Source organism: Natator depressus, chromosome 6, assembly GCF_965152275.1.
Source record: "Natator depressus isolate rNatDep1 chromosome 6, rNatDep2.hap1, whole genome shotgun sequence".
NCBI lineage: Eukaryota > Metazoa > Chordata > Testudines > Cheloniidae > Natator > Natator depressus.
The window spans coordinates 16,537,099-16,565,025 of NC_134239.1; the positions used below are offsets into that span (position 1 = coordinate 16,537,099).

Sequence of the window (27,927 nt, forward strand, 5' to 3'; positions counted from 1 at the left end):
GCTTGAATGGGGCAAGGACCATGAACTCCCACCCTTCTATAAAGGTGATCTTTCCAGGTCAGAGATGAGGGATAGCACTGTTTTTGTCAGCTGTTCCATATTAAGTGGCAGGACAAGGTCAGCAATGAGGATATTCATAGCTGAACCCAGAAACTGCCTCCCATCAGCACAGGTTTGGGTTTGGTGGCTTTCTAAGTGCAGACATATCATCAGGAGGGAAGATCAATGAATTATGAAGTGTGTGTATCAAGGAATGCTGCTACACCACTGGCAAGGTCATGGGTACCAAGCGCTTCAGTAGTGCAATAGGACTGCCGACGATGGACACAGACTGACTATCCAGCCTAATCGCCTTAAGGACCTAGCTAGAGATCAGTCTGGGTGGTGCCCAATCTGCAAGGAAGCGACATTCCTTTGGGATTTGCCTTGATGATGATGACAGCGATGGGCCTTGCTCATACTGTGCATGCTGGGGATTAACAGAAGATGTCCCACTCCAGGGCTGTCAATCTAGCATCTTTCACCAGCACTAACCTCACATGAACATTTAAATAGTTAACTGTGATGGAGGGGGAAGGTGAGCAGCCTCTTCTGGCTCAGGGAGAAGAAGACTTTAGACAGACCACTTGACCTGAGCTCCCCCATGTGGTCACTTATTACTAGGGGTTGGCCTCTCAATCGCCTCGGCTTGCCCACGGGCTTTCGGGCCATCTTTACAGTTGGAGCTGCGCAGTGCGATAGCTGGGCTCCGTGCTGCTAGCTGAAGGGTGATTCCTTGCCCAGCAGTGTTCCTTCTGGAGCATCTGGGAGTGGTGAGACACGCTGTCCCGATGCAGCTCAGCTGTCCTCGTTCGAGGCAGCTGTTCTCAAGTCGGTGTAAAGGAAGTGGTGGCTCTTCTGCCAGTGAAATCCTAACTGCACTGGGAAGGACAGACTGGTGTCTAACAAGACACTTGTGGACAAGATTCTGGACTCAGTAGTGGTAACAGAGCTGGAGGAATATCTAGACAGTCCTGTTCAGCAATGAAATAGCTGCCCAGAGTCAGTCGGGGACACAGCACCAAGAATCCCCTTGCTAGCGTCAGGGATGATTTACTCACCACTTTGCAAACACAGAGCTGTCCTTGATGGTGTTATTAGATCTATGGGCAGATGTGGATATTGTGGATAGTTGGATGCTACTGCCTCACCTAGATGATTAGCGGAGCAACACCGGGAATGCACTGGACTGGTACCAGTCGTGTCTGCACGCTGGGAATTTCTGGAGAAGAGGCTGAGAGACATCTGCACAAGCTTAAAAAATGTTAGGTATCTATTTGAACCCAACCCGTGGGGCTCACTCTCCACTGTCCAAATCAGTATCACACACATTGCTAGATAGGAGTCTGGAACTTCTCTGGTCTCCCAGTGGCCATGAGAACCACGGAATTCTATTCTCCTGTCTTGTGGCTTTCTTGTACCTACATCTGCTCAGTGCTGTCACAAAGCTATAGGCTTTTGTGCTTCACCTCTTACGTGGACAATGGCCAGATTTCCATCCCAGTGATCTGGGTGGTGGACCTGGCTTCCCTTTCCATGCCATTTTGCTCATGCGGGAAGACACCAAATTCCCCATGGGTGTAATCCATTGATCCCAGTGGAGCTGCGCCTGATTATCCTAGCAATGGATGTGGCTCCGTTTTCCTAACTGGATACATCAACATTTTTTTATGGACAAAGCTGAGATGTTGCTCCTGTTTCCGACATTTGGCTCCCTATCCCCACGTGCCCTGAAGATGGTCCTGGCCATGTTATAGCGATTCTCTGACTTATGCATAGTTTCTCACAGTAAATCAATTCCCGATCCCTGTAGGCTTCACCTGATTCCAGGATCTTCACAGTCCAGAATTCTCTAGGTGGCAATGGAGGCATGGGGCACTTTCTGGCTTGAGCACCATGAGCTTGACACTCTAGACAGGGTATTGTTGGTGAGTTTTCCTCCCCTACAGCACCATCATTTCCACATTATGCCCTCTGTGTGAGGGACTCCTCTGTGTGCTGAGAGATGAGTTCACGAGTCTCTTATTTCTGTTTAAGGCACTTCCTGACTTCCCCGTTATACTCCCAAGACATGGTTGGCATTAACGTCCCTTCTTACGAATGGACAGTTGCCCTCTCTCCTTGCCTGGGGCTATGTTGCTTTGGTGGCACCAGTTCCAATGGTCTGTAGAATTCCCTTTTCTTCGCCTCAAGCTAGCGCAGGGCAGAGGGGCTCTGAGCCGCCATGTTGCTGGGGCACAATATTTGGGGTGTTTGCAGTGAACTCCGCAGAGAGCTTGTGGGATTCCCCAATTGGCTCTGTTGGCTGTGGTGTTGTGCGACACTGTAATCCCTGTGGAAGGTGCAAAATGGATCGCCAAACCCCAGAAATGCCTTGCAGAGCCACCTAAAAGACACAGGCATTGGAAAAAGGCCCAGTAGATCAAACGATTGTTGCTTGTATTAGCAGCTGGCTGATGAACAAGGAGCAGAGAGTAACTGTTAAGGGGGAGACCTCTGAGCAGGGAGCAATGTCAAGGGAGGGAACCTCAGGAGTCAGTGCTAGGATTCCCATCACTTAATGTTCTCCTTGACAGGCTAGGGGAAGGGGAAATTCACGAGCTTTGCCTCTGATGCCCAAATCAGCCATAGCAAATGCAGGAGAAGGGGAAGCCAGCAGCAAAGGGAGCTGGGGAGATCAGCGCTGCGGGTGCCTGAGGTTCAGTAATGCCATGTGAGGCCATCCGCCTTGGCAGAGGAAGAAGTGGAACAGAGACAAATGTGGGAAGGGACCAGTTATCTACAGAGCAACGAGGCTGGGAAAGACCCAGGGAGGAACAGCAACTGAGTGTGAGCTTGCAGAGCGGCTCCATTGCGAGAGGAGTCAGTGCTGGCCTAGGATTGGGTGGATCGGGATCGTGTGACATTAAAGATAGGGAGGAAATAATGCTGTCTCTTGTTTGTCCTGGCTCTTCCTGCTAACACAATCCAGCTGGGTCAAAGCCCTGAGGGGCACAATTGCCACTGCAAGCCTAATTTGAGCAGGCTATTACTACGCCCTTGTGGGGTCAGAGTCAGGCAGCTGTATGTGTATGTGGGGGGGAAGAGGGGTTAACATACAACCAGCCGTTTGCGCACACAGTCTTGGTTAACTGCGTGTACAGACTAGGCATGCAGCTGCGTATGCATTTTTGTATGTCCGCAATGGAGTGCCTGGAATATCACCTCCTTTGGGACTGAGTCCCACCGCTGGTGTGTGTCCGGCCTACTATGCTCGATAGCTCCTTGTCAACATCACAACAGCCAAGCCATTAGCCTCCCCTGCCCCTGCCATGCATGCATCTCTTCTTACACCTCCCTGGACAGTTCCAGCCCCTTCAGTGACCTAGCAGCTTTGTACTGACGGGTGACTGAATGCACTTGGCAAGAGCTAACTTGGGAGCAGTCAGGGGGACAAAGCCCCTCTCTGTGAAGCATTACCATCCCCGTGTGGCCCAGCAGGGGTTAACAGTGTGCCCCAGGCTCCTGCGAGCCCTCTTTGCTTTGGCTGTGTCTCTCCTCCACTCTGTGAGTCCTTAGTGAAAACACTGGCCAGTGCTGGAGCCAGAACAGACCCCAGCCGGACCCCACCTGACACAGCCTCCCAGTGCTGACAGTGCCCATTATCTATATCTGTGACATGTGTGGATCAGCTGCCCTGGTGGCCTCTGCCAGTGGTATGTGCTGGTGGCCTAAGCCCTTAGTGCATGTCCACGGCCTACATGCACCTGTGGCACCTGTGCATATGGCCTATGGCAATGCCGTGAGGCTGTGGCCTATGGCAATGCTGTGTGCTGGAACAGGCATTTTAAATGGAAGTGTTCAAGCCCTCTCCCTGTCCCAGAGGTGGGAATACAAAATATCCGTGGTGTGCCCCTCTGAGCGCTGCGCTGGGATGCTAGTGAAGGTCCCGCCTTGGCCTCCCATAGCCCCTTCCCCTCTGTGCTGACAGAACCCACTTTCCCGCCACCCCTGTGACCTGCTCCTCCATCACGCAAGCCCAGGAGAGCTGCGGCCCTAGGGCTGTCTGGGGGGGGACACACCTTGCCAATGACATCGTTCCGGCTCAGCCTGTCCTTGTCCATGACGGTGATGATGATGGTCGTCTCTCGCAGCTTCTCGGTGGGGATGTCGAAGATGAAGGACTCGTTGAAGACTGGGTTCAGGCACCGCTTCATTACCACCGTCTTCTTCTTCTCCACCCTCTTGTCCTTGTACATCAGCCACACCTTGACGTAGGGGTCTGCCATGGAGAGGAGAGGTCAGACACAGTGCTCTTAGGCCAGGGCAGGGCACAGTGCTGTTAGGCCAGGGCAGGGCTCCTCCCGCTTCTGCTCCTTAACTTGGCCTGTCCTCAGATTTCCTGCCTCTCACGCCAGGGCCCTCTCTTTCAGCTGGTGGCCTGCAGCCTCCTGTTCAGTGCAGGAGAGAGGGATCTGTGGAGCAGCTCCCCTTTTCGCTGCAGGATGTATTAGGGAGCTGAAACAGGTCAGGGGGACTCTTGAGTTTCTCCCACTGTGGGACAGAAGAGACTCAGAGCTGACTGTTCCCTGTGGAAGACAAAGGAGGACTCTCTCCCTGGTATGGGACAGAGGAACTCCGGACAAGTTCCTCCCTGAGGAGAGGCAGAGGGGCCCCAAGGTGAGAAAGAATAGATTGCAGTTACCCTGTACCTTACTACGCTGTGGTGAATGGCCCCTGCCAGTACCCCTGGCTCAGTACAGAAGAAGGGCCCTGATTGCCAGTACCTGAAGTCCCCCCGATGTCCATGGCTTTCAGATTCCGTGCTTTGATGATATTCACAATGATGGAGTTACCGGAAGGGTTGTAGCAAAGGGACAGGAGGAGTTCTCCCCGACTTCCCTGCAGAGAGGAGAGGTTGTTATAGACTGGCAGAACTCCCTGGGACACAAGCTAGCCTAGCTCAACCAGAGCACCTTGGCGGCCCTGTCCCCACAGAAACCACCTTCAAACATATTTATGGCTGTAACATGCTTTGCTTCTCCACCACATACGAAGAAGCTGGCTGTCTAGGGCTGGGAAGGAATCTGTAGCATGGCTTCAGCTAGCACCGTTATTGGAAACAAATTCACATCCACATGGATCCGTGAAAGTATCCCACAGCTGGTGCCAGCCCACGTGTTTGCAGCTGGCTCTAAACCACGGCCGAGAACTGTTTTCTGCTAGTAGAGTGTCTCCTACAGGATGCACAAGGCCTTAAACCCCTTCTCAGCTGACAGGGTGTAAGACCCGTAGCCCTTCGGATTCTGAATAAAGAGAAGATGCAGTCCCCAGGGCTGTCAATACTTCCCCTTTTTACCGGTACCAGATTCATGGGTCCATCACTGATTCATAGATTTTAAGGCCAGAAGGAACCACTCTGCTCATTGTGTCTGACCTCCAGCATAGCACAGGCCGGAGACATGGCTCTCATCCCAGCCTCCAGGAGTGTTGCTGGGATAGTGGTAGATCCCTCAGGGTATCTCACAGTGGTGGGGGTTCGGGGATGTCCTCTCTGGGACCCTTGCTGTGGCAGCTCCAGGATGTCCTCTGGGAGCACTAGGCTATTATAGTCACTGAGGCCAGCTAATAGCCACGTACACTAAGCCAGGGCATTACACACTGGCTAAGCCTCTCTCTGAACACAAAGCAAAGGCCTTACGCTCCCATCGCTGCAGGGTTTCAGCTCCTTCCAGAATGTCTGCATCTGGGTCAGGTCCAACTTGTTGAGTGGAATGGACACCTCTCCGATGGGGTCATTGCGACTGAAGCGGTCATAGTCCAGAACCTGGAGATACAGCACCCGCTGCACCACCTTCTCATATGGGAAACCTGCCAAGGAGACCAGAGCGGGAGGTGGCTACCCAGGAACGTGGCAACACGGCCAAGTCTGGCAGAGCCATTCCAGATCCATACACCTACTTAAACCCAGGTGGCATTCATGCAAAAGAGACCATCCCTGGCATGCATCTCTCTAGCCAGTTCTGGCTGGTGCATGTTGCTGGGATCAAACAGTCAGTGGAGAAGGGGCACTGGTTGGAGGGACACACACTTTTCAGTAATTTTATGACCTCTACTAATATCTGTGGTTACGAGTAATCAACCCTCATGCTTCATGACACCAGCTGGCCACTGCCAGGGTCAGGAAGGAATCCCACCCTTCACAAACATCTTCCACAATTGGCTGGGTGCATCGCAACTGTCTGTGGAGGTGTTTCTGTGAGTGATCAGGTATTGACTGTTCACCAGAGGTTGGACCCAGATCAATGGTGTGATCTGATACGGCAGGAGGTCAGATCCCAAGGGTGTGGTCTGATCGGGCAGGAGGCAGGACAGTCTGATATGGTTTAGCAGAAGCGGAGATAGTGGACCAGATAGGCCAGAGATGTGGCACACAAGGTGGGACATACGACTAGTGTGACCAGTGGTTCAGTACAGGGAGGCTCGAGAGGGGATCACAGAGCTGATTGTCCATTGGGGTGGCTGTGGGGGTAGGTCACAGAATCCGATGCTGGAAGGACCAGGAGGCAGGACGTTTGGCCAGACAGGCCAGTGGCTCAATGTGGGGAGGTAGGAAAGGGTGTACTGGTGCTGACTGGCCACAGTGCGATCCAGCATGGTGGAGAGAACAGTCGTGTGGAGAGATCAGCCTGGCAGGAGCAGGCACACTGCTGGTCTAGATGGCTGACTTTGGGCTCCAGTCTGGCAAATCCTGCTTCCTACAGGGACTTGGACTCACTTTCTGTCTCTCTAGGTGTTCATATGGCCCTCGTCACCACAGTATCTGAGCGCTGGGAGGCACGAAGTGCTAACCCCATGCTAAAGACAGGGCCCAGAGGCACAGGGGAGAGGCAGTGACTTCCCAGGGTTAGCCGGGGGTCAATGGCTGAGCTGGGACTCACTCCTGGCTCACGCCCTGTCTGCTGGCTCCTGCCGCCTACCTTCAAAGAGGAAGGTCTCGTTCCAGTGCGGGTTCAAGTTCTTCCTCTTCACTTTGGTCTCCAGCTTGTTCTTTTTATCAGGCAGCAGGTAGATCTTGACAAAAGGGTCACTGGTGCCGCTGAAGTCCTTGGCCGGCAGCTCCTGAGCCTTCATGATCTTGACAGTTAGGGTGGATTCCTGGAAGTTGTAGCCGACGCTGAATTGGATTCGGCCTAGGTTCTCCCTGCTGGAGCTGTCGTGTCCCTCGTCATCCTCAGAGCCTGGGGAGAGCTGAGTGGGGACAGAGAATGGAGAGTCAACCTGGAGAACTCAGCATGGGGTGAGCACCATTGCCAGGGAGAAACCCAGAGATCTGTCTATCTACCTGTCACTTCACCCGCTTATCTATGATTTATGTTCAGTCTTTGAGCACCTCCTCCTATAGCTGCCCTTCGCCCCGCCCCCTCTCTCCCCCTCCTTCCCCAAGATGGGACCAGAGGAGGAGACTGGCCTGATTTCTCCCCATCAGGTAGCTCGGGACTCTACAGACCCAAGAGGCATCTCTAGTCGGGGCAGAGTGTAAATCTGCACTGAGGAAGGGGGGTTGGAGGCTCCTGGGGAGGGGAGATCACAGCAGTGGGATGGGTAGCTCAGTTACTGGGTGGATGAGGCTGATTTCCATCTGCCTCTGAGGAATGTTACAATATTGCTTAAATAGCCAGGGCCGATCTGCAGCCGTGATGTGAGTAACGCGAAACACAGCATGGGCTGGGTGCACCTCTGGGGCTGTTCCCCATAAAGAGGTTTCTTAGGCAGCAGCTGCTGTTTCCAAATGGTGGAGCTGGTCCTGTAGCTCAACCACTAGAAGCTCATGCTTTTAGACCAGGTTCAATCAGCTGCTGACCCAGCCAAGGGGTGGGTGAGAGGTGCAGTCGGTGAGAACGAAGCATGCAGCGTCAAGCTCTCCGAGGCAAGGCTCTGCCGATTATCAACCTGCTTCCTCATAATCAGCAAAACGTCCTGGGCTTTGGTGGGGCCAGGTTCTGGTCTGGGAGTAGAGAAGGTGTCTATGGTCAGAAAGGGAGGTGAGTTTCTTCTGGAGCCCTCTGTGTGTCTGGACAGCTCTGCAGAGCTGGGCTAGTATTTCACGCCAGCGTCCAGCTCAGTGTCCTCAAAGAACAGTGGACAAAATCCCAACGTTGCCTAAGAGAGGGCAAGTGCTGCCATGCATGGCTCAGGCACAAGAGCTGGCTGAGATGGCCACCCACCCAGCATGTGTGCTAGCCTACTGGGACGGGGGGCCTGGAGACTGGTAGACCACCCCCCCTGGAATGTGAGGTCAGCCTGCAGCTGGCACGGGAGCCCAGGAAACGCTATGCACAGGCCCCATCACACTGCTTGCAACAGAGAAGGAGCTTCTGACAGCCAACTAGCTGCATAGCCTGTCTCTCCTGCTGTCACCTCCCAACTGACCCTCTCAGCTTGGGACCCAGCAGAGGTGCGTCTGCTCAGGCTGGGGAAGAACTGGCACAGAGCTGTGGGCAGGCAGGGCCTGCTGGGGACAGGTGCTGCATCAACACAGCAAATGAGTCTCTGCAGGCTGCCAGTGGGTTTGAACCCAGGACTGTCTGGGCAAAAAGCACAGGCTTCTACCATAGAATATCAGGGTTGGAAGGGACCTCAGGAGGTCATCTAGTCCAACCCCCTGCTCAGAGCAGGACCAATCCCCAACTAAATCATCCCAGCCAGGGCTTTGTCAAGCCTGACCTTAAAAACTTCTAAGGAAGGAGATTCCACCACCTCCCTAGGTAACGCATTCCAGTGTTTCACCACCCTCTTAGTGAAAACGTTTTTCCTAATATCCAACCGAAACCTCCTCCACTGCAACTTGAGACCATTATTCCTCGTTCTGTCATCTGCTACCACTGAGAACAGCCTAGATCCATCCTCTCTGGAACCCCCTTTCAGGTAGTTGAAAGCAGCTATCAAATCCCCCCTCATTTTCTCTTCCACAGACTAAACAATCCCAGTTCCCTCAGCCTCTCCTCATAAGTCATGTGTTCCAGTCCCCTAATCATTTTTGTTGCCCTTCGCTGGACCCTCTCCAATTTTTCCACATCCTTCTTGTAGTGTGGGGCCCGAAACTGGACACAGTACTCCAGATGAGGCCTCACCAATGTCGAATAGAGGGGAATGATCACGTCCCTCGATCTGCTGGCAATGCCCCTACTTATACATCCCAAAATGCCATTGGCCTTCTTGGCAATAAGGGCACACTGTTGACTCATATCCAGCTTCTCGTCCACTGTAACCCCTAGGTCCTTTTCTGCAGAACTGCTGCTGAGCCATTTGGTCCCTGGTCTGTAGCAGTGCATTGGATTCTTCCGTCCTAAGTGCAGGACTCTGCACTTGTCCTTGTTGAACCTCATCAGATTTCTTTTGGCCCAATCCTCCAATTTGTCTAGGGCCCTCTGGATCCTATCCCTACCCTCCAGCGTATCTACCTCTCCTCCCAGTTTAGTGTCATCTGCAAACTTGCTGAGGGTGCAATCCACACCATCCTCCAGATCATTAATGAAGATATTGAACAAAACCGGCCCGAGGACCGACCCTGGGGGCACTCTGCTTGATACCGGCTGCCAACTAGACATGGAGCCATTGATCCCTACCTGTTGAGCCCGACAATCTAGCCAGCTTTCTATCCACCTTATAGTCCATTCATCCAGCCCATACTTCTTTAACTTGCTGGCAAGAATACTGTGGGAGACCGTGTCAAAAGCTTTGCTAAAGTCAAGGAATAACATGTCCACTGCTTTCCCCTCATCCACAGAGCCAGTTATACCATCTGAGATAAAGGACTGAACCTGCCAGCCAGCAGCAGTGGCATATTCATAAGCTCTGTGATTTAGCCGCCAGAGCACTTGGTTACTCTGCTTCTTGTCAGTGACGTGTGGCGCCAACTCGCTAGCCAGCAATTTACCCTGCTTGGCCTCAGCCCCCGGCTCGCCTGCCCTGGCAATTTGCACTGCCTGCTTCTCATGGGCCTCTCCAAAATGCCCTTGCTTCTCCAGTACCAATCGCTAGCAGGAACGGAGCTCACAGGCCACTGCACTGCAGCTCAGCTCCCTCCGCTTGCTCTGCCTGCCTTATCTGGGCTCTTTGCGAGCATTTTCCCCGACCTCGGTCCATTGTCAGAGCATCAGCAGGCGTCTCATCTAAATGTGCTCTTCCTGTGCTCAGGGCCCTTGCTTCTTATTAAACTCCAATCGTTCCCAGCTTCCTTTCTATTATCTCTGCTCTGTTGCTGGCACAGAGGCCTATCCCACTCTGCTCCCTGCATTTCTTTAAGGCACGTACGCATAGCTCCTGTGACAGTCTCTTAGATGGGAGGCCTTCCAACTCTCCCAACTCCCACGCTCCCCTTTGTACTCCCTGTTTTACTGCTCATAATAACGAATCAGCGATTAATAATGACTATCTCAGTTGCACCACGGCTTCCCCCTGGTGGTGTGCGGGGGAATTATCATCACTCTGCTTTCACACGATACTGTATCGCTCCCCAGATCTCTCCATATTCCATGACGAAAAGCTTCCTTACGTTGGAGTTAAGGTTGAAAATACACATCAATCTTTTCCAAGGAAATGGTCTTAAAAGGATGTTGTGGTTTAAACAAAACAAAACAAATCCCTAGAACGCCAGGAAAATCTAAATCCAAACATACATCTGAAAGGTTGAAAATGTCAACAGTCAACAAAACGGCCTTTACACCGACCTGTCCCTCCACACCCAGGGCATGTGCTGTACCAAACGCACCTATTTTGCTGAGGACATTTTGCTGACACAGGCTGGGAACATCTTTGATCCTGAGTGGCCCAGATTGTGGTTTGGACTACAGAGCTGTGCAGCGGAGCGACTCTCCTTGCATCTCTGCATGTTACCCAGAGCTGGGGTCTGGGCAGGCAGGAGTGAGCAGTTGCTGCATACATGGAATGGGTCTTCCCTCTATTCCGTGACCAGAGCAGCCTTGCCAGTACACGGGGTATTGTAATTTGCAGCTGATCCAGGCCTGCAGTTAATCACTACCCTGCAAAGCAAGGGTGAAGCAGGGGAGGGACTGTAACACAGAGGGGTGTCTCTGAACTCTGATGCCCCCTGGGCATAGACGCCGACTCCATGGGTGCTCTGGGGCTCATGCACCCATGGAAAAAAACCAGTGGGTGTTCAGCACCCACCAGCCACAGCTGTTCTTCAGTGCCACCGATCAGCTGTTTGGCGGCTGGGTAGAGGCACTTGAGGGAGAGCAGAGAGCACCGAGCGGGTGGGACCTCGGGGGAGGGGAGTGGAGTGAAGGTGGGAAGAGGCGGAGCGAGGGCGTGGCCTTGGGGAGGGGATGAAATGGCGGGGGAGTTAAAAAAAAGAACTAGATAAATCCATGCAGAATAAGTTCATCAAAGGCTATTAGCCAGGATGGTCAGGGATACCACCCCATGTCCGGGTTTCCTTACATAGGCTCCGACTCTGTGGGTGCTCCACCCACCGGCAGCCCCCCTATCAGCTCCCTCCCACCCCCTCAGTGTCTCCTGACCGCCAGCAGGCTCCGCGGATCAGCACCTCCCCCTTCTTCCCCGTGCCTCCTGCCCGCTGCGGTCAGCTGTTTCGCAGCATTCAGGAGGCTCTGGGAGGGAGAGGGGAGGAGCAAGGACGTGGCATGCTCGGGGGAGGGGGCAGATCTGGGGGGGAAGAGGTGGGGAGGGGATGGAGTCTTGGGGGAAGGGGTGGAGTGGGGGCCTGGGGCAGAGCTGGGGGTCGAGTACCCCACCCCCCGGCACTTCAGAAAGTCGGTGCCTGTGTGTCCTTAGGCCTCTGGCTGCCAGATGCTGGGACTGGACAACATGGGATTGATCACCTGATAATTACCCTGTTCTGTTCATTCCCTCTGTAGCATCTGACACTGACCAGTCTCAGAAGACAGGACACTGGGCTAGATGGGCCATCAGTATGACACAGTATGGCCGTTCTTATGTTCAAGTTCAAAACATTTGCTAACCCTTATGCCCAATCTCAGCCACTAGTGCTCTGACACAAGGCCTGGGAACTGGAAACTCTTTAATAAGGACTTTTGGCAGAGTGAGTTTTACATTCTGAAACGTTCTGTGTGTTCAGAGTTTCCCTCAGCCCTTGATGAATGGTATAGTGGCTTTGGGAGATACAAATCCACAGCACGGTTACAATGCTACATGTCTCTGCTGACTCCCAGGCAAGGGCAACAATTTCCAATTACAAATCTCCTGCCCCTCAGCACCTGGCCTCAAATCATATAATTTCTTTAAATGATTTAAAAGAATTTAGGATTTAAAAGAAATTCTAGTTTGGGGGCCTCCAGTCAGATATAACAAAGGGCCGAGCTCTCTCAAGCTGGGGGACCACAGGTTTAATGTTAGTTTCCTGAATGGTTCTAATTAGAGTGGGCCGAAAATGGAATTTCCATCCCGTTGAAAGTTCTCAAATTTTGAAATTTGGTTTCACCCCCAACTGGGACAAAAAAAGAGTCAAAATCTTGGAATTTTCGGCAAAACGAAATATTTGGAAATATCCCCTTTGAGTCTTGTCAAAACACGTTATTTCAACCAGGTCACGTTTCATTAATGGTATTAATACAATATAAATGTAGAAATCTTTCAAAATCATCAATCTGTTTCAGGTCTCAAAAAATAAAATGAAATGAAAATTTCAATTAAAAATGAAACAAAAACGTTAATTTTGTTTCAAAATGTCCTGTCGAAAAATTTAGACTAAAACGAAATTTTCCTGCAAAACATGTTTTCAGTGCATCCCTGGCAAGAAAAGTTTTTGGTCAGAACATTTTGGCCAGCTGTACAAGTGGGTTTTAGATGCTTGGGTCTCCTACCCCTCACTAACGGACACTCCGGTTCTGCTGCCCTCCCACCACCCGACCCCTCTCCATGGTCTCACACTTAGAAACACTGCAGTAGTCCAGCTGAAAACGCTTGTGAACAGTGCATCTAATGACTTATTATCTCACCAGCCTCTCCTGACTTAGCCAAAGGCACCAGTCCTCACCGAGGCCAACACAGACTAAAGCAAACATGGAGTTTCCAGACCGAGCTCTCTTTGGCTGAATCTGCACTCACAGAGCTGCTTCTAACTGAAGCCACAGGAAAGATCAGGTTTAAGCCCAGTCGGTTCAGTGTGTCCATGCTGCAGACTTGTTACAGTTTTCCCCATACCCACACTGTCCTCTAGGTATCTATCCCACTGTTCCCAAAAGCAGAGGCCTTTGGAAGATGTTGCAAGGCCAACGGTGCCATGAGGGACTGTTTGAAGGGAGGACTATTTGAACCATTTGAGTTACGCCAGTGACCTCCATTCACGCTGCCATCATCATGCTGCAGACTGAGACATTTCTTAGCCTGTCCCATCCTAGTGCTTCATGGCAGGAATGGGCACTGTTTAGGGCACTTTTGGGTGTTGATGGGAGGTATTTCACAAGCGAGGGGCCCAGGCTGCGCTCTGAATGGTGCCAGGCCTGGTCAGCCCACAAAGCCTCCCCAAGAAATGAGGAAGACGGTAGTTCTTAAACCCTCACATCTCTCAGATGCCTTGCGCATTTTGCATCCAATATCCCACAGCTTTCTACGTGGGCCTCAGAGCAACGGCCTGGCACTAAGGAAGGAGAAGTTCAGGCTGAGATGTTGGAAGCAAGGTTCTTACTGGGTAGGGTAGAAACCACAACGGGAACAGACCCATTAAATCTCCTTCTGGCCAGTGCAGGAGCTTCCCTTCAGGGCACCTAACAGTGCTTTGTACTAGTTTCTAAAGAACAAGCTGGTTTCTAGACGACTCCAGTGATAAGACTTCCACCCCTGCCCTGGGAGCAGTATGGGGCAGGCTGGCCTGGTGGTCAGCATGGTGCTCAGGAACCAGAGGCCAATGGGCAGGTCTGAAGGAAGGAGCCAGGTGTTAGAGCTGAAAATCGAAGCCAGGAGGGACAGGAAACAGGAGCTGAAGCCAAAGGCCAGTGTTGAGTCAGAAGCCAAAGAGTCATAGCCCATGGTTGGAGCCGGAGCAGTCAGAAACCAGGGCAACGGAGTCCAGGGACTGGAAGGAGGCTAAGGGCAGGAGCTGGGAACAGGACAGGGTCAGAGTATGGAATTGGGGACGAGGCTGGGACAGCAGGTAGGAGACGGCAGGCTCTGTAGCAGCAGCAAGCCAGGAGCCACCTTTTTGCACAGATAACTTCCTTGGTCTCTTTCTGGCTTAAATAGTGTACGTGGCTCAATCAGGGACTCCAGAACTTATCCAATCCGGTCCCTGGGGGAGGTACCTTTAATGGAGTATATGCCTTTCAGGCTCCTAGTTCTCCAGTCACTAGTAGAGCTGTTGAGTGGTGTTGTGGATGTGGCCGCAGCCTGAAGGCCTGGACTCAGGACCGTGGATCCTCCCACTGATAGGCCTCACTGTTAGGAAGTATGAGCAACCATGTGGCCAACCAGGGAGGAGGTGGAGGCGCCATGGCTGTGCAGATGCAGGATGGAGAAGTCACTAGTGGGATGAACCGGGGAGGGTGGGGGGAGTGTGTGTAGATGAGCCAGCTGGTCTGTAGTAGCCCTGTCCAGATTGCTCTGATTCCTGTCCTGGCTGAACAGAGAGGCCTTGCGGGTGCTGGTGGCTCTGCACTCCTCCATTAATGATGAAAGCCCCTTTCCGCCTCTGGCTTCTCCGGATCCACTGGGAGCCTGAGTCACTCAGACAGAGCAGAAGGCTTGGTGCTGTGGCTTGCAGCCCAGGGACTGTTGGGAGGGCTGGCCGGGGCTCCCCTTGAGGAATGGGGGAAGAAATAAGAGAAGAGATGCAGACACACGAGGAGGGCGGCACATGCCTCTGCTCCATTATGGGTAGTGACGCCACCAGCTGCAAGCCACTCCATCAGCACAAGGGCAGCCTGGAGGACGCTGGAGCCATTGGCCCAAAGCAGATGCGGAGGGCTTACCCGGGAAGTCCCTGGGGACTGGGCAGAGGGAGACCTGCATTGGCACGTAGCTGAGCAGATGTGCGTGCTGTTCGTGCCATACTATGCCCAAGGAGAAACCTTCCCGGCATCTTGTCAGCAAGAGGAAATGTGGAGCACAGCCTGGGCACTGCCACCAGAAACAGGCATTGCAGGCCCCTTCGAGACAGGCCGCTCTCCTTCCTGCAGAGCTCTCAGCTCAGCTAGCCACCTCAGCGAGAGGTAGAGGAGCTGCCGGTGAGCAGGGCACCAGGAAAATCTCAGGCCATGCCTCTGACTGAAGCAAGGGTCAGGGGCAGCTCTGGTTAATTCATCAGCACATCGCCACGCACAGAGACTCCAGGCCCCGTCACCTCAAGTGCTGATGCTGAGGTCCCTCCTCTGCATGTGGCCCTCATGTCTCTGTGGGTGTGTGCATGGCCCTGGGACAGGATATACATGTCTAGTCGCAGGCATGGGCTCCCAGATTTCAAAGAACAAATCCTTTCATCCTCCAGGCATTGAGGGGTGTTAGGGGCTGGCCTTTCACTCCTGGCTGACTCTCCTGGATACACAGCATGGAATCAGGGGCACACCCACATCCACGATGAAGGAGAAATCCCCTCTGCATCTTGCCAGGACCTAGCTGGGCTCTTCCCTTTGTCTCCATACCTGGAGCCCCCTGTGCTTGTAGCACTCTATGGCAATCCTGTCTCTGTCAGCGGAGACACCTCTGAGAGGAACTGGGGAGTGGAACTCTTCCCACTACGTTTAGACAACTAGATAATATCTTATGGATTCCCGGGCCTGTGGCTTCATTGTTGTCCAGGCAGCTGTCAGAGGGGATCAGCCTCTCTCTCTGTCACCGGCATCTCCTGGCTCCGCTCCACACACTCACTTCCCTAGGGTCGGGAGCTCCAATTAGCCAAATCCTTCCTGACAGCCTGCCTGTCACATCACTGCAGCCATCTCCCCAGAACCAATCCGACGGCCCAGACTGCGTCTCGTCGTGGGCAGCCCTGGGATAGCTTGGCCTCCTCGACCCAACACAGTGGAGGTACTGGGACCTGGCAGAGGATGGGACCCTCACGCACACAGCGGCTAATGGCAAGGGCGTATGGCCTGAATGCCTGAGACAGAAGAGGGCTGAGCAGGGAGAGAGAGGAGTAACATACCCGGCTATCTATGGGGAGGGATTTCCACGCTGTACTGTCTATCAGGGAGTTGGGAAGAGACACCTAAAGGCCCCCAAACCCAGCTGGGATGAAGCTCTTCAACATCCCTAAATAAAGGCTCAAGAGCAAATGATGGGGCGGTGGGAGATGATAATGGCTGGTGCTAGTGGAGTTCCTCATGTGTGAGAACTGTTGAGAGAAGGGCAGAAGGGCCAGGTCTCTCCTGTGCTCCACTGACAGTCCCCACATGCTCCAAACATGGGACCTCCTGACACCCACCAGGCCCTTGTGATGCAGCATTTGACACGCGCCCCTTGACAGCCCCACTCACTGTCTGTCTGACTCAGCTCCACATTTGTGGTTTCGCTCGGTCATGTCAGTCCAGGGGGGCATACACTGCCTCCCCAGACACTCACCTGCTAGGACTGGATCTCAACCCCTTCTCTGCTGGGGCTCCTGTGGTACCATCGGCCGGGGCCAGTGCTCCTGCAGGGCAATGGCACTGCGTTCCAGCAGGGGCTCAGGGCAGCACAGGAGCTATCGAGGAGCCAGTCGGTTCAGATTTGTCACAGACTGATGCTGCCTTAGGAAGCTGTCCAACCATCTCCTCCACTGGATGTCCCACCCCCCATCCCTCCCTCCACACCAGTGCTTAGAGAGCTGTTGGATGGATGAACACTGCCCACCCCCAGTGCATTAGGGACCCACTGGTCACCCCTCCCTGCCACCACACACTAGTGCATTAGAGATACAAGGTTACACCTGCATTGCAACCAGAGTGTGACTGCAGCTCAAGCACACGTACCCGAGCAAGGTTTAATCTAGCTAGCCGGGGTGCCGGAGCAGCGGAGCTGCAGCAGCCCGTGTTGCAACCTGGGCTAGCCCCGTGAGTAATTACCCAGGGGTCTGGACAGGCTGGTACGGCCCATGGTGAAGCCCTTGCTACTGCTGTTTCACTGCGCCAGGACGCACACTAGCTAGATCACCACTACCCTGGTTAGGGCTACATGGGCTGCAACCAAGTGTAGACGTACCCTCAGAAGCAGAGCTGGTCAAAACACGGCCCGTGGAAAGCTTTCCCTCGGAAAACACTGATCCAGTGAAGCCAAAACGTTCTGTTATGTTGAAATTTACAAGGGGAGATTATCAAAGCTTTTCACTTTGATGGCATCATTTCAACTGGTACATTGTAACACTGAAGTCCCAGTGAAACTACATTTCCATAAAGTTCTTTCCGTGTGTCTCACATGAAGGGTCTTTGACTCTTCGTTCTGTGGTGAATTCTGACTTGTCACTCCGAAGTGGGAGGAATGGAAATCTTGAGATGTCAGATGGAGCCGAAGTTCCCTTTCCTGACCAGCTCTGCTCAGAAGCAAAGAATGCAGGACGTGTTCCATTTCTTGCCATCCACCCGAGCGTCACACTTTTCCAGGAGCCAGCGGGAGCTGAGCAGGGAGGCAGCCAGTGAGACTGCTCTAGCTTTTTCGAGCGTTGCTCAAAATACACCTCTGAGGACACATCATCAGATCCCTTGGGACGCCTGGTCAGGTCATCGTGTAGGTCCCTCCCTGGGTCACTCAGAGGGCAGCTTGCTGGGTTGCTTGGGGACCTCCTGGGGTCATTTGGAGGACACTGTGTCAGGTCATTAGCTCATGTTCCACACCAGCCGTGGAAGCTAGTTGTGCAGGGTAAGGAATCTAGCACAGACTCATTCAGGGGTCCCAGCAGCAGCTACCCTGATCTGCCTGAGACAAATCCACAGGGCCTCTCATTCTGCCCTTCCCCAAGCCAACCGCTGAGGAGAGCGCAGAAGGACACACATGGAGCATTAGGGAGAAGGAGAAACCCAGGCATTGCCTTGGGGGGTTTTGCTGCCCTGCCTATATGGAAGAACTGAGCCTGAGCCTGCCCTTAAAAGCTATTGAGCCAAATTCTCAGCTAGTGCATATCAACGCCGATGGAGACCAGCTGAGAATCTGGCCCCTCATCTCCTGCATCCTTGGGACAAAGCAGGGAGTTAAGTGGCAAAACAGTTTTGTTTTCCTGTCCTTCTGCTGGTCTCCCTCTCTGTAATCCTGTTATGTAGCTGGGTAATGTGTCTGGGGAAGGACAGAGCATGTATGAGACACAGCACTGTACTGTTAGCTCCAGCTGGGGTAATTACATTCCGTCTCCCCCGCACATGTCCCTGCCAGGGGTGCAGGGATACAACTGTCTAGGGGACCTGAGCAATGTGAATTTCGAGCGGGGGAGGAGAGTGTTTAAAGGGGGCTAGGTAGGAGCAATGGGGTGACACTGATGAGCAGTGATAGTCTCCTAATGGCAAGGGGTTAGGGTGTGGCAGAGTCTCCCCAAAGGCAGTGGTGGAAGCAGGGAATGACTGTGTGTTGTCCAGGGAGGGGCAGGGTAGGTGTATTCCAGCCAGGTCCTAAAAGCCTTGTTTATCTCTCATTTCTACAAAGCTTCCCCTCAGCGGTGCCCTGGCTATCTTAGCATGGACTCCAGAGCTGTGAGCTTCTGCTCAGCAGTGCCCTGTTTATGCCAGCATGGACTCCAGAGCTGTGAGCTTCCCCTCAGAAGTGCCCTGTCTATGCCAGCATGGACTCCAGCGCTGTGAGCTTCCCCTCAGCAGCTCTTTGTTTATGCCAGCATGGACTCCAGCGCTGTGAGCTTCCCCTCAGCAGTGCCCTGTCTATGCCAGCATGGACTCCAGAGCTGTGAGCTTCCCCTCAGCAGTGCCCTGTCTATGCCAGCATGGACTCCAGCGCTGTGAGCTTCCCCTCAGCAGTGCCCTGTCTATGCCAGCATGGACTCCAGAGCTGTAAGCTTCCCCTCAGCAGTGCCCTGTCTATACCAGCATGGACTCCAGCGCTGTGAGCTTCCCCTCAGCAGTGCCCTGTCTATGCCAGGATGGACTCCAGAGCTGTGAGCTTCCCCTCAGCAGCTCTTTGTCTATGCCAGCATGGACTCCAGCGCTGTGAGCTTCCCCTCAGCAGCTCTTTGTCTATGCCAGCATGGACTCCAGTGCTGTGAGCTTCCCCTTAGCAGTGCTCTGTCTATGCCAGCATGGACTCCAGTGCTGTGAGCTTCCCCTCAGCAGTGCCCTGTCTATTCCTGTATGGTGTCAGCCATATGAGCTGCCTCAGAGCAGTGCCTTTGTCAATGATGGCTCAGATCAGGCTCTTGCTAGGTCTATGGGAATCTGTTGGTTGTGGGTCTGGAAGACCAAGTGTTGGTGCTATGTGTCTTGCTCATGACCTGGAACGGATAGGAGGACCTCCAGAGCCAAGGTGTGAGTCTCCACAGCTTGAGCTAAAGAGCTAAACTCCTCCCCTGTGTTGGCCAGGCGGTGGGGGGAAGGCGTACCACACTGAGCAGTGGGCTTCAGGCAAACAATGCTGCTGAGTGGGCCGGGCCCCCTGAGGAACAGCCTGAGGGTGCTGGGGAGCTGAGAGAGCAGGGTGCCACCATCCTACAGCCCCGTACAGAGCAGCTTCCCTCCCCGTTGCAGGGCTGGCAGGCTCAGCCACCCAGCGGGATTCTCTCTCCTCCATCCAGAGAGGCTGGGTTGGGGAGCAGTGAATGGAAGGTAGAGGGGCTGGCAGAGTAGGAGCCAGGGCTGGAAGGTCAGAGACTCAGAGGGGTTAGTGAGCTGCCTGCTGCGGGAAAGAAGACTGCCTGAGAGGGAGCGGGAGGCAGAGGGTAGTAGGGGAAGGGCAGCAGGGCAAGAGGAGTAGGGGAATGAAGGGAGGGGAAGGAGGGGAGGAAAAGGGGGCTAGAGGAAGATGGGAGGGGAGGGGCAGGAGTGGAAGGGAAGGGGGCTGGAGGAGTAGCGTAGGGGAGGGGAGGAGGGGCGGGGGGGCTGGAGGGGGAGGGGAGGGGAGAGGCAGGAGGCTGGAGGAATAGGGGAGTGGAAGGGAGGGGCAGGAGGGCGTAGAAGGGAGGGGCAGGAGGAGTAGGGGAGGGAAGAGGAGGGGCAGGAGGGGAGGGAAAGGGGGCTGGAGGAAGATGGGAGGGGAGGGAGGGGAAGGGAAGGGGGCTGGAGGAAGATGGGAGGGGAGGGAGGGGAAGGGAAGGGGGCTGGAAAAGTGGGGACGGGCGGGGCAGGGGGCTGGAGGAGTAGGGGTGGAAGTGAGTAGGGGAGGGGCAGGAGGGGCGTGGAGGGGAGGGGGCTGGAGCGGGAGGGGATGGAAGGAGGATGTGGAGGGGAGGGGCAGAGGGCTGGAGGAGTAGGGGAGGAGAGCAGAGGGGCAGGAGGGGAGGGGCAGGGGGCTGGAGAAGTAGGGGAGGGGAAGGGCAGGAGAGTGTGGAGGGGAGGGGCAGGGGGCTGGAGGAGCAGGGGAGTGGAATTGAGTAGGGGAGGGGCTGGAGCGGGAGGGGAGGGCAGGAGGGGCGTGGGGGGGGCTGGAGCAGGGTGGAGGGAAGGAGGGCGTGGAGGGGAAGGGGGCTGGCTGAGTAGGGGAGGGCAGGAGGGTGGGGAGGGGCAGGGGGCTGGAGAAGTAGGGGAGGGGAGGGGCAGAAGAGTGTGGAGGGGCAGGGGGCTGGAGGAGTAGGGGAGTGGAGTGGAGGGGAGGGGCAGAGGGCTGGAGGAGTAGGGGAGGGGCAGGGGGCTGGAGAAGTAGGGGAGTGGAGGGAGGCACAGGAGGAGTAGGGCATGTGCAGTGGAGGGGGGCAGGGGAGGGCAGGGCATGGGGAGCACAGGAGGAGAGAGGCCACCGGTTGCTAAAGCAGGACACATTGTCCAAGGTGTCTCTGTGCCCAGGCAGAGGGCCCTGCCCCGCACCATGCTGCAGGGGCTGGCCTGAGCGTGGGGCCAGGGTAGGGGGTGGGAGATGCAGGCTGCCACTCAGGGCCCTGCCATGGCCTGTGAGGTTTGGGTGACTCGGTGGCAGCCCATGGCCTGGCTGTGCGTCTTCCTACAGGGCAGGTGCGCTTGGCGGTGGCCCAGCAGTTCATTAGCTCCTGCCTCTGACCCCACCAGTGTGTTTAACATTAGTGAGCCACTTCCTGCAGGGGGAGACACTAGGGGACTAAGTAGGGGCTCCTTGCTGGGCCCAGAGGCCTCCCCCAGGACTGGTGCACCAGGGCAGGCTGGTACGTAGGCAGCCAGAGCGTATGTGGGTGGGCAGGTAGGACACGTGTGACCCTGTGGGTATGTGTCCAGGCCAGGAGGCTCTGGGTGTGAATGTCCCTGCCCTGGGTGTATGTGCACCCCCGCATGCATTAGCCTGGCTGCGGGTGGAGGGGGATGGATGACTGGCTAGAGCATGGCTTTGCGTGTGTGCGTTGCTGTATGTCTGTGGGCTATGGCCAGTTGCATGTCTCTGCTGCGTGTGGAGGTAATGCCCCCACATCCTGCGGGGTTCAGTCCCCACCCCAGGCTCCCCAGCCTTTAAGGGGAAGCGTATCCATTTCCTCGACCACACGGTCTCTTCCCTGCCCTGCAGCTGAGCTCCTCCCCCTCTGCCCAAGCCTGCCACGGAAGCTGAGCTGCCGGTCCCAGAGCCCCGGGAGCGGTGGCTGGACTGAACTGTGTGACTGAGGGCCCCAGCAGTGGCACTGGCCTGTGGGAAACGCCCTCCTTAGTCCCTCCCATGCTTGGGGGAGGTGGGATCCAGGCCCCTGGCTGCCTGCTGGAGCCTCTCCCCTGGCAGTAGGTGGTAATGTGCCATACCCCATGGTGGGCCCAGCTATGTGACCCAGTCGAGCAGAGTGCCCCACCTGCTTACATCTCGGCAGGGATGTTTTAAAGGGCAAATGTAGCCCAGACAAGGGTGCTGGATTGGCCCCTGGCTCTGAGCTGGGCAGCTCTGGCCTCACTCCACGCACACGGGACCTAAGCAAGGAGCAGGGTCTCAGCCCCACGGTGTGGTGCGTTGATCCAGGAGGATGGACGCTCCCAGCTCCTCCTCTCCCACTGCCTGGTCCAGGCCTAGGCGCTGGGGTCTCCTCGGCAGAGTGGAGGGAGCAGTTCTGATTGCCTGGGCCAAGGAGCTTGGGCTCCCAAGCCCTGGCCATGCACCTAGGGGTGGGGAGCAGCCAGTCTGTCCTTCCCTCTCTCTGCAGAGGCATGCTCATCCCGTATCCCCTGGATGGGTGGTCCCAGCCTCCGGGGCGCGTCTCACTCTCATGCTGCAGTGCGGAGGGGCATGAGGATTGCTTTCTGGCTCGCCGCTCTTATCTCTGCCCGGCGCCCCAGTTTAGGGAGCAGCTGCTTGTCACTGACACCGCTCTTCCCAGATGTGCCACAAGGGGGCGCCACATGATGCCACAATGTCCATGAGGAGAAGCAGAGGCCATTCTTCTAGCTCCGGATCTTGCCGTGAGACAAGACAGTTTGTGAGTTTGGGATGGCACCGGGGGTGCGGTGGGGGTAACGTCTCTGCCCTGCTGGGCTGGTGCCATCACTACAGCCCTGATCCTGAGCCCACTGATGCCCGTGGCCAAGCTCCCATGGGCTTGAATGGTGCAGAATCAGGGCCCAGTGAGGATCACCCCCAAGGGCAGGTCTTGGGTTTGAGCCCATCTCTCTTTAGCCCCCAGCAAGAGGGTCACTCGGCCCAAGGTCACACGGGGAAAGAGCAAGCTGTGTGCAAATTCCCTCCTGAGCAGGGCAGCGTGGACCCCTCTCTCTGACCCTTTCCTCTCTTAAACAAAGGCAGAAAAGCCCCACTGAACCATGGCTGAGATCAGGGCCCCGTTATGCCAGTTCTGCACAGAGACAACCAGAGACAGCCCCTGCCCCGGCTGAGATCAGGGCCCTGTTATGCCGGGTGCTGCACAGACACAGCCAGAGACAGACCCTGCTCCAGCTGAGATCAGGGCCCCGTTATGCTGGGTGCTGCACAGACACAACCAGAGACAGACCCTGCCCCGGCTGAGATCAGGGCCCCGTTATGCCGGGTGCTGCACAGACACAGCCAGAGACGGCCCCTGCCCCGGCTGAGATCAGGGCCCCATTATGCCAGTTCTGCACAGAGACAACCAGAGACAGACCCTGCCCCGGCTGAGATCAGGGCCCTGTTATGCCGGGTGCTGCACAGACACAGCCAGAGACAGACCCTGCCCCGGCTGAGATCAGGGCCCCGTTATGCCGGGTGCTGCACAGACACAACCAGAGACAGCCCCTGCCCTGGCTGAGATCAGGGCCCCGTTATGCCGGGTGCTGCACAGACACAACCAGAGACAGCCCCTGCCCCGGCTGAGATCAGGGCCCCGTTATGCCGGGTGCTGCACAGACACAGCCAGAGACAGCCCCTGCCCCGGCTGAGATCAGGGCCCCGTTATGCCGGGTGCTGTATATACCCCCCTGTCCCGGCTCAAAACTGTTGACAGTCTAACTAGTCCCAACAGACAAAGGAAGGATCACTACCCCGCACCCCGTTTTGCAGATGTTTAACTGAGGCCCATAGAGACTGAGTGAGTTACCCAGGTCTCTGGCAGAGCTAGGAACTGAATGCAGAGCTCTGGAGACCCAGGCCAGCGCCTCACTCACAAGTCTGCCTTTCTCTGGTTACGCTGCCTTCCCTTCTGCAATGGACTATTCAGAGCCTCGCTCCTCCAGCCCACTTGTGTCCAAGCTATATCATTTAGGCCCCATTTCTCACAAATGGTCACTGATTTTTAGATGTCTCCAGGTTTCTAACTGGGCACTCAAAATCAGGGGCCAGCATAGAGAAATGTTGGCCTGAGCTCCCTTAGGGCTTGATCCAAAGTCCATTGAGTCTCTGAGTGACTTCAGTGGCTTTTGGATCAGGCCCTGTTCTCGCCCTGCACCGCAATCCCCATGGCTCCTCTCCGCTCAGCACTGCCTCGGGACGGAGGTTCCCTGAGCAGCACCCAGCGTTCTAGCTGCTGTCTCCCCACAGCTGGCTCAGTGATGTGAATGCCCTGAAATCTACTTGGCATTGCAAGCTCCTAAAGCAGGTGTCCTGTCTCACCCCCCATCCCCAGCCACTCCCCAGGCTCCCCACCAATGTTCCCTCTAATTTTTTCCATCCATGTGCGGAATGCATTTTGTTATGTGCACCATAGCGAGGTAATGTGCGGATGTGCGCCACCAGTAGAAACAAAAAACCTAGCTATAATATATATATTTTAAAAGTTACCATAGGGATAATTACTCCAGCCAGGACAGGTCAGGCATTTTAGAACTTAGTACTCAAAGAATTAAATTTAAGCATAAAAGAGAAATAAAATTATGAAATGCACAGACCAGTCAAAACACTAAAACAACACACTTTGAAAGTGTTTCAGAGTAGCAGCCATGTTAGTCTGTATCCGCAAAAAGAAAAGGAGGACTTGTGGCACCTTAGAGACTAACCAATTTATTTGAGCATAAGCTTCATCGTGTAGCTCACAAAAGCTTATGCTCAAATAAATTTGTTAGTCTCTAAGGTGTCAAAAGTACACTTTGAAAGAAGTATCAAGTTACAACAACAATAATACAAGTATGTGTTGGGAGGTGTGTGTGTGTGTGTGTGTGTGTGTGTGTGTGTGTGTGTGTGTGTGTGTGTGTGTGTGTGTGTGTGTGTGTGTGTGTGTGTGTGTGTGTGTGTGTGTGTGTGTGTGTGTGTGTGCTTTGTTCCAGGTGAGCCTTGAGTGGGCCTGACTGTTATAAAAACCAGTCAACTGCGAACCAGCTGAGCGGCGAACAGAGGGAGTTTGCCTGGGAGTTCACCCGGGGAGAGCCCACTGAGGCTTACATCTTGCCGGCTTCTCTGAGTAGTTTCTACAACTCCTGAGGAAGCTCGTAGAAGGAAGGTAATTTGGATGGGGAGCGTTCAGCTGTTGTGACCTGCACCGGATGTGCCATGTTTGTCTTTCTTCCACAGGACAGAAGCGACTTTGTCTGTACAAAGTGCAAGCTGGTCTCCATATTGGAAGAGAAGGTTCAAGGTCTGGAGCAACAGGTATCGACCCTGCGTTGCACAAGGGAAACTGAAGATTTCCTGGACAGACGTCAGGATATGCTTCTATGGGCACAATGTTCTGAAGATTCAGAGCAGGCTGCGCAGCGGGGACAAGAGGACAGTGAAGAAATTTGGCAGCATGTGACCTCCAGAAGAAGAAAGGGGAGCGTCCATGTACCAGCAGCGCAGATACAGGTAAACAATCGTTTTCATGTTCTCTCCACAGGTACTAATGCGGAGAGTGGACTAGATGATACATCTGAGGGAAGGGAACAGAAGGGGACTCCGCCGATTGGAAGGCATGAGATGCACTGTCCTAGGGATGGGGGTTCTACAACCACCGCTCCGAAGGGAAGGAGGCGGGTGGTGGTGGTCGAGGACTCTCTTCTCAGGGGGACTGAGTCATCTATCTGCCGCCCCGACCGGGAAAATCAAGAAGTCTGCTGCTTGCCAGGAGCTAGGATTCACGATGTGATGGAGAGACTGCCGAGACTCATCAAGCCCTCGGATCGCTACCCCTTCCGGCTTCTCCACGTGGGCACCAATGATACTGCCAAGAATGACCTTGAGCGGATCACTGCAGACTACGTGGCTCTGGGAAGAAGGATAAAGGAGTTTGAGGCACAAGTGGTGTTTTCGTCCATCCTCCCCGTAGAAGGAAAAGGCCTGGGTAGAGACCGTCGAATCGTGGAAGTCAACGAATGGCTACGCAGGTGGTGTCGGAGAGAAGGCTTTGGATTCTTTGACCATGGGATGGTGTTCCAAGAAGGAGGAGTGCTAGGCAGTGACGGGCTCCACCTAACGAAGAGAGGGAAGAGCATCTTCGCAAGCAGGCTGGCTAACCTAGTGAGGAGGGCTTTAAACTAGGTTCACCGGGGGAAGGAGACCAAAGCCCTGAGGTAAGTGGGGACGTGGGATACCGGGAGGAAGCACGAGCAGGAGAACGCGAAAGGGGAGGGCTCCTGCCTCATACTAAGAAAGCAGGACAAACAGCAAGTTATCTCAAGTGCCTATACACAAATGCAAGAAGCCTGGGAAACAAGCAGGGAGAACTGGAAGTCCTGGCACAGTCAAGGAATTATGATGTGATTGGAATAACAGATACTTGGTGTGATAACTCACATGACTGGAATACTGTCATGGATGGATATAAACTGTTCAGGAAGGACAGGCAGGGCAGAAAAGGTGGGGGAGTGGCACTGTATGTAAGAGAGCAGTATGACTGCTCAGAGCTCTGGTATGAAACTGCAGAAAAACCTGAGAGTCTCTGGATTAAGTTTAGAAGTGTGAGCAACAAGGGTGATGTCGTGCTGGGAGTCTGCTATAGACCACTGGACCAGGGGGATGAGGTGGATGAGGCTTTCTTCCGGCAACTAATGGAAGTTACTAGATCGAAAGACCTGGTTCTCATTGGAGACTTCAATCACCCTGTTATCTGCTGGGAGAGCAATACAGCGGTGCACAGACAATCCAGGAAGTTTTTGGAAAGTGTAGGGGACAATTTCCTGGTGCAAGTGCTGGAGGAACCAACTAGGGGCAGAGCTCTTCTTGACCTGCTGCTCACAAACCGGGAAGAATTAGTAGGGGAAGCAAAAGTGGATGGGAACCTGGGAGGCAGTGACCATGAGATGGTCGAATTCAGGATCCTGACACAGGGAAGAAAGGAGAGCAGCAGAATACGGACCGTGGACTTCAGAAAAGCAGACTTTGACTCCCTCAGGGAACTGATGGGAGGATTCCCTGGGAGAATAACATGAGGGGGAAAGGAGTCCAGGAGAGCTGGCTGTATTTTCAAGAATCCTTACTGAGGTTATAGGGACAAACCATCCCGATGTGTAGAAAGAACAGTAAATATGGCAGGCGACCAGCTTGGCTTCACAGTGAAATCCTTGCTGATCTTAAACACAAAAAAGAAGCTTACAAGAAGTGGAAGATTGGACAAATGACCAGGGAAGAGTATAAAAATATTGCTCGGGCATGCAGGAGTGAAATCAGGAAGGCCAAATCACACCTGGAGTTGCAGCTAGCAAGAGATGTTAAGAGTAACAAGAAGGGTTTCTACAGGTATGTTAGCAACAAGAAGAAAGTCAAGGAAAGTGTGGGCCCCTTACTGAATGAGGGAGGCAACCTAGTGACAGAGGATGTGGAAAAAGCTAATGTACTCAATGCTTTTTTTGCCTCTGTCTTCACGAACAAGGTGAGCTCCCAGACTGCTGCACTGGGCAGCACAGCATGGGGAGGAGGTGACCAGCCCTCTGTGAAGAAAGAAGTGGTTCGGGACTATTTAGAAAAGCTGGACGAGCACAAATCCATGGGGCCGGATGCGCTGCATCCAAGAGTGCTAAAGGAGTTGGCGGATGTGATTGCAGAGCCATTGGCCATTATCTTTGAAAACTCATGGCTATCAGGGGAGGTCCCGGACGACTGGAAAAAGGCTAATGTAGTGCCCATCTTTAAAAAAGGGAAGAAGGAGGATCCTGGGAACTACAGGCCAGTCAGCCTCACCTCAGTCCCTGGAAAAATCATGAAGCATGTCCTCAAGGAATCAATTCTGAAGCACTTAGAGGAGAGGAAAGTGATCAGGAACAGTCAGCATGGATTCACCAAGGGCAAGTCATGCCTGACTAATCTAATTGCCTTCTATGATGAGATAACTGGCTCTGTGGATGAGGGGAAAGCAGTGGACGTGTTGTTCCTTAACTTTAGCAAAGCTTTTGACACGGTCTCCCAAAGTATTCTTGCCAGTAAGTTAAAGAAGTATGGGCTGGATGAATGGACGATAAGGTGGATAGAAAGCTGGCTAGATTGTCGGGCTCAACAGGTAGTGATCAATGGCTCCATGTCTAGTTGGCA

General features: G+C 54.2%; 1 protein-coding gene across 5 annotated transcripts in view; it reads right to left on the reverse strand.

Annotated features, from left to right (window-relative positions):
• Positions 1-27,927, reverse strand: part of SYT7 (synaptotagmin 7) — a 166,080-nt gene that overhangs the window by 10,385 nt on the left and 127,768 nt on the right. For all 5 annotated transcript variants that reach the window (XM_074954645.1, XM_074954646.1, XM_074954644.1 and 2 more), the window contains 4 exons: positions 6,999-7,269; positions 5,720-5,889; positions 4,806-4,920; positions 4,101-4,300 (listed from right to left, as the gene is read on the reverse strand). In XM_074954645.1, coding sequence (XP_074810746.1) covers positions 4,101-4,300; positions 4,806-4,920; positions 5,720-5,889; positions 6,999-7,269 — 756 coding nt within the window. The remainder of the gene's footprint in view (positions 1-4,100; positions 4,301-4,805; positions 4,921-5,719; positions 5,890-6,998; positions 7,270-27,927) is intronic.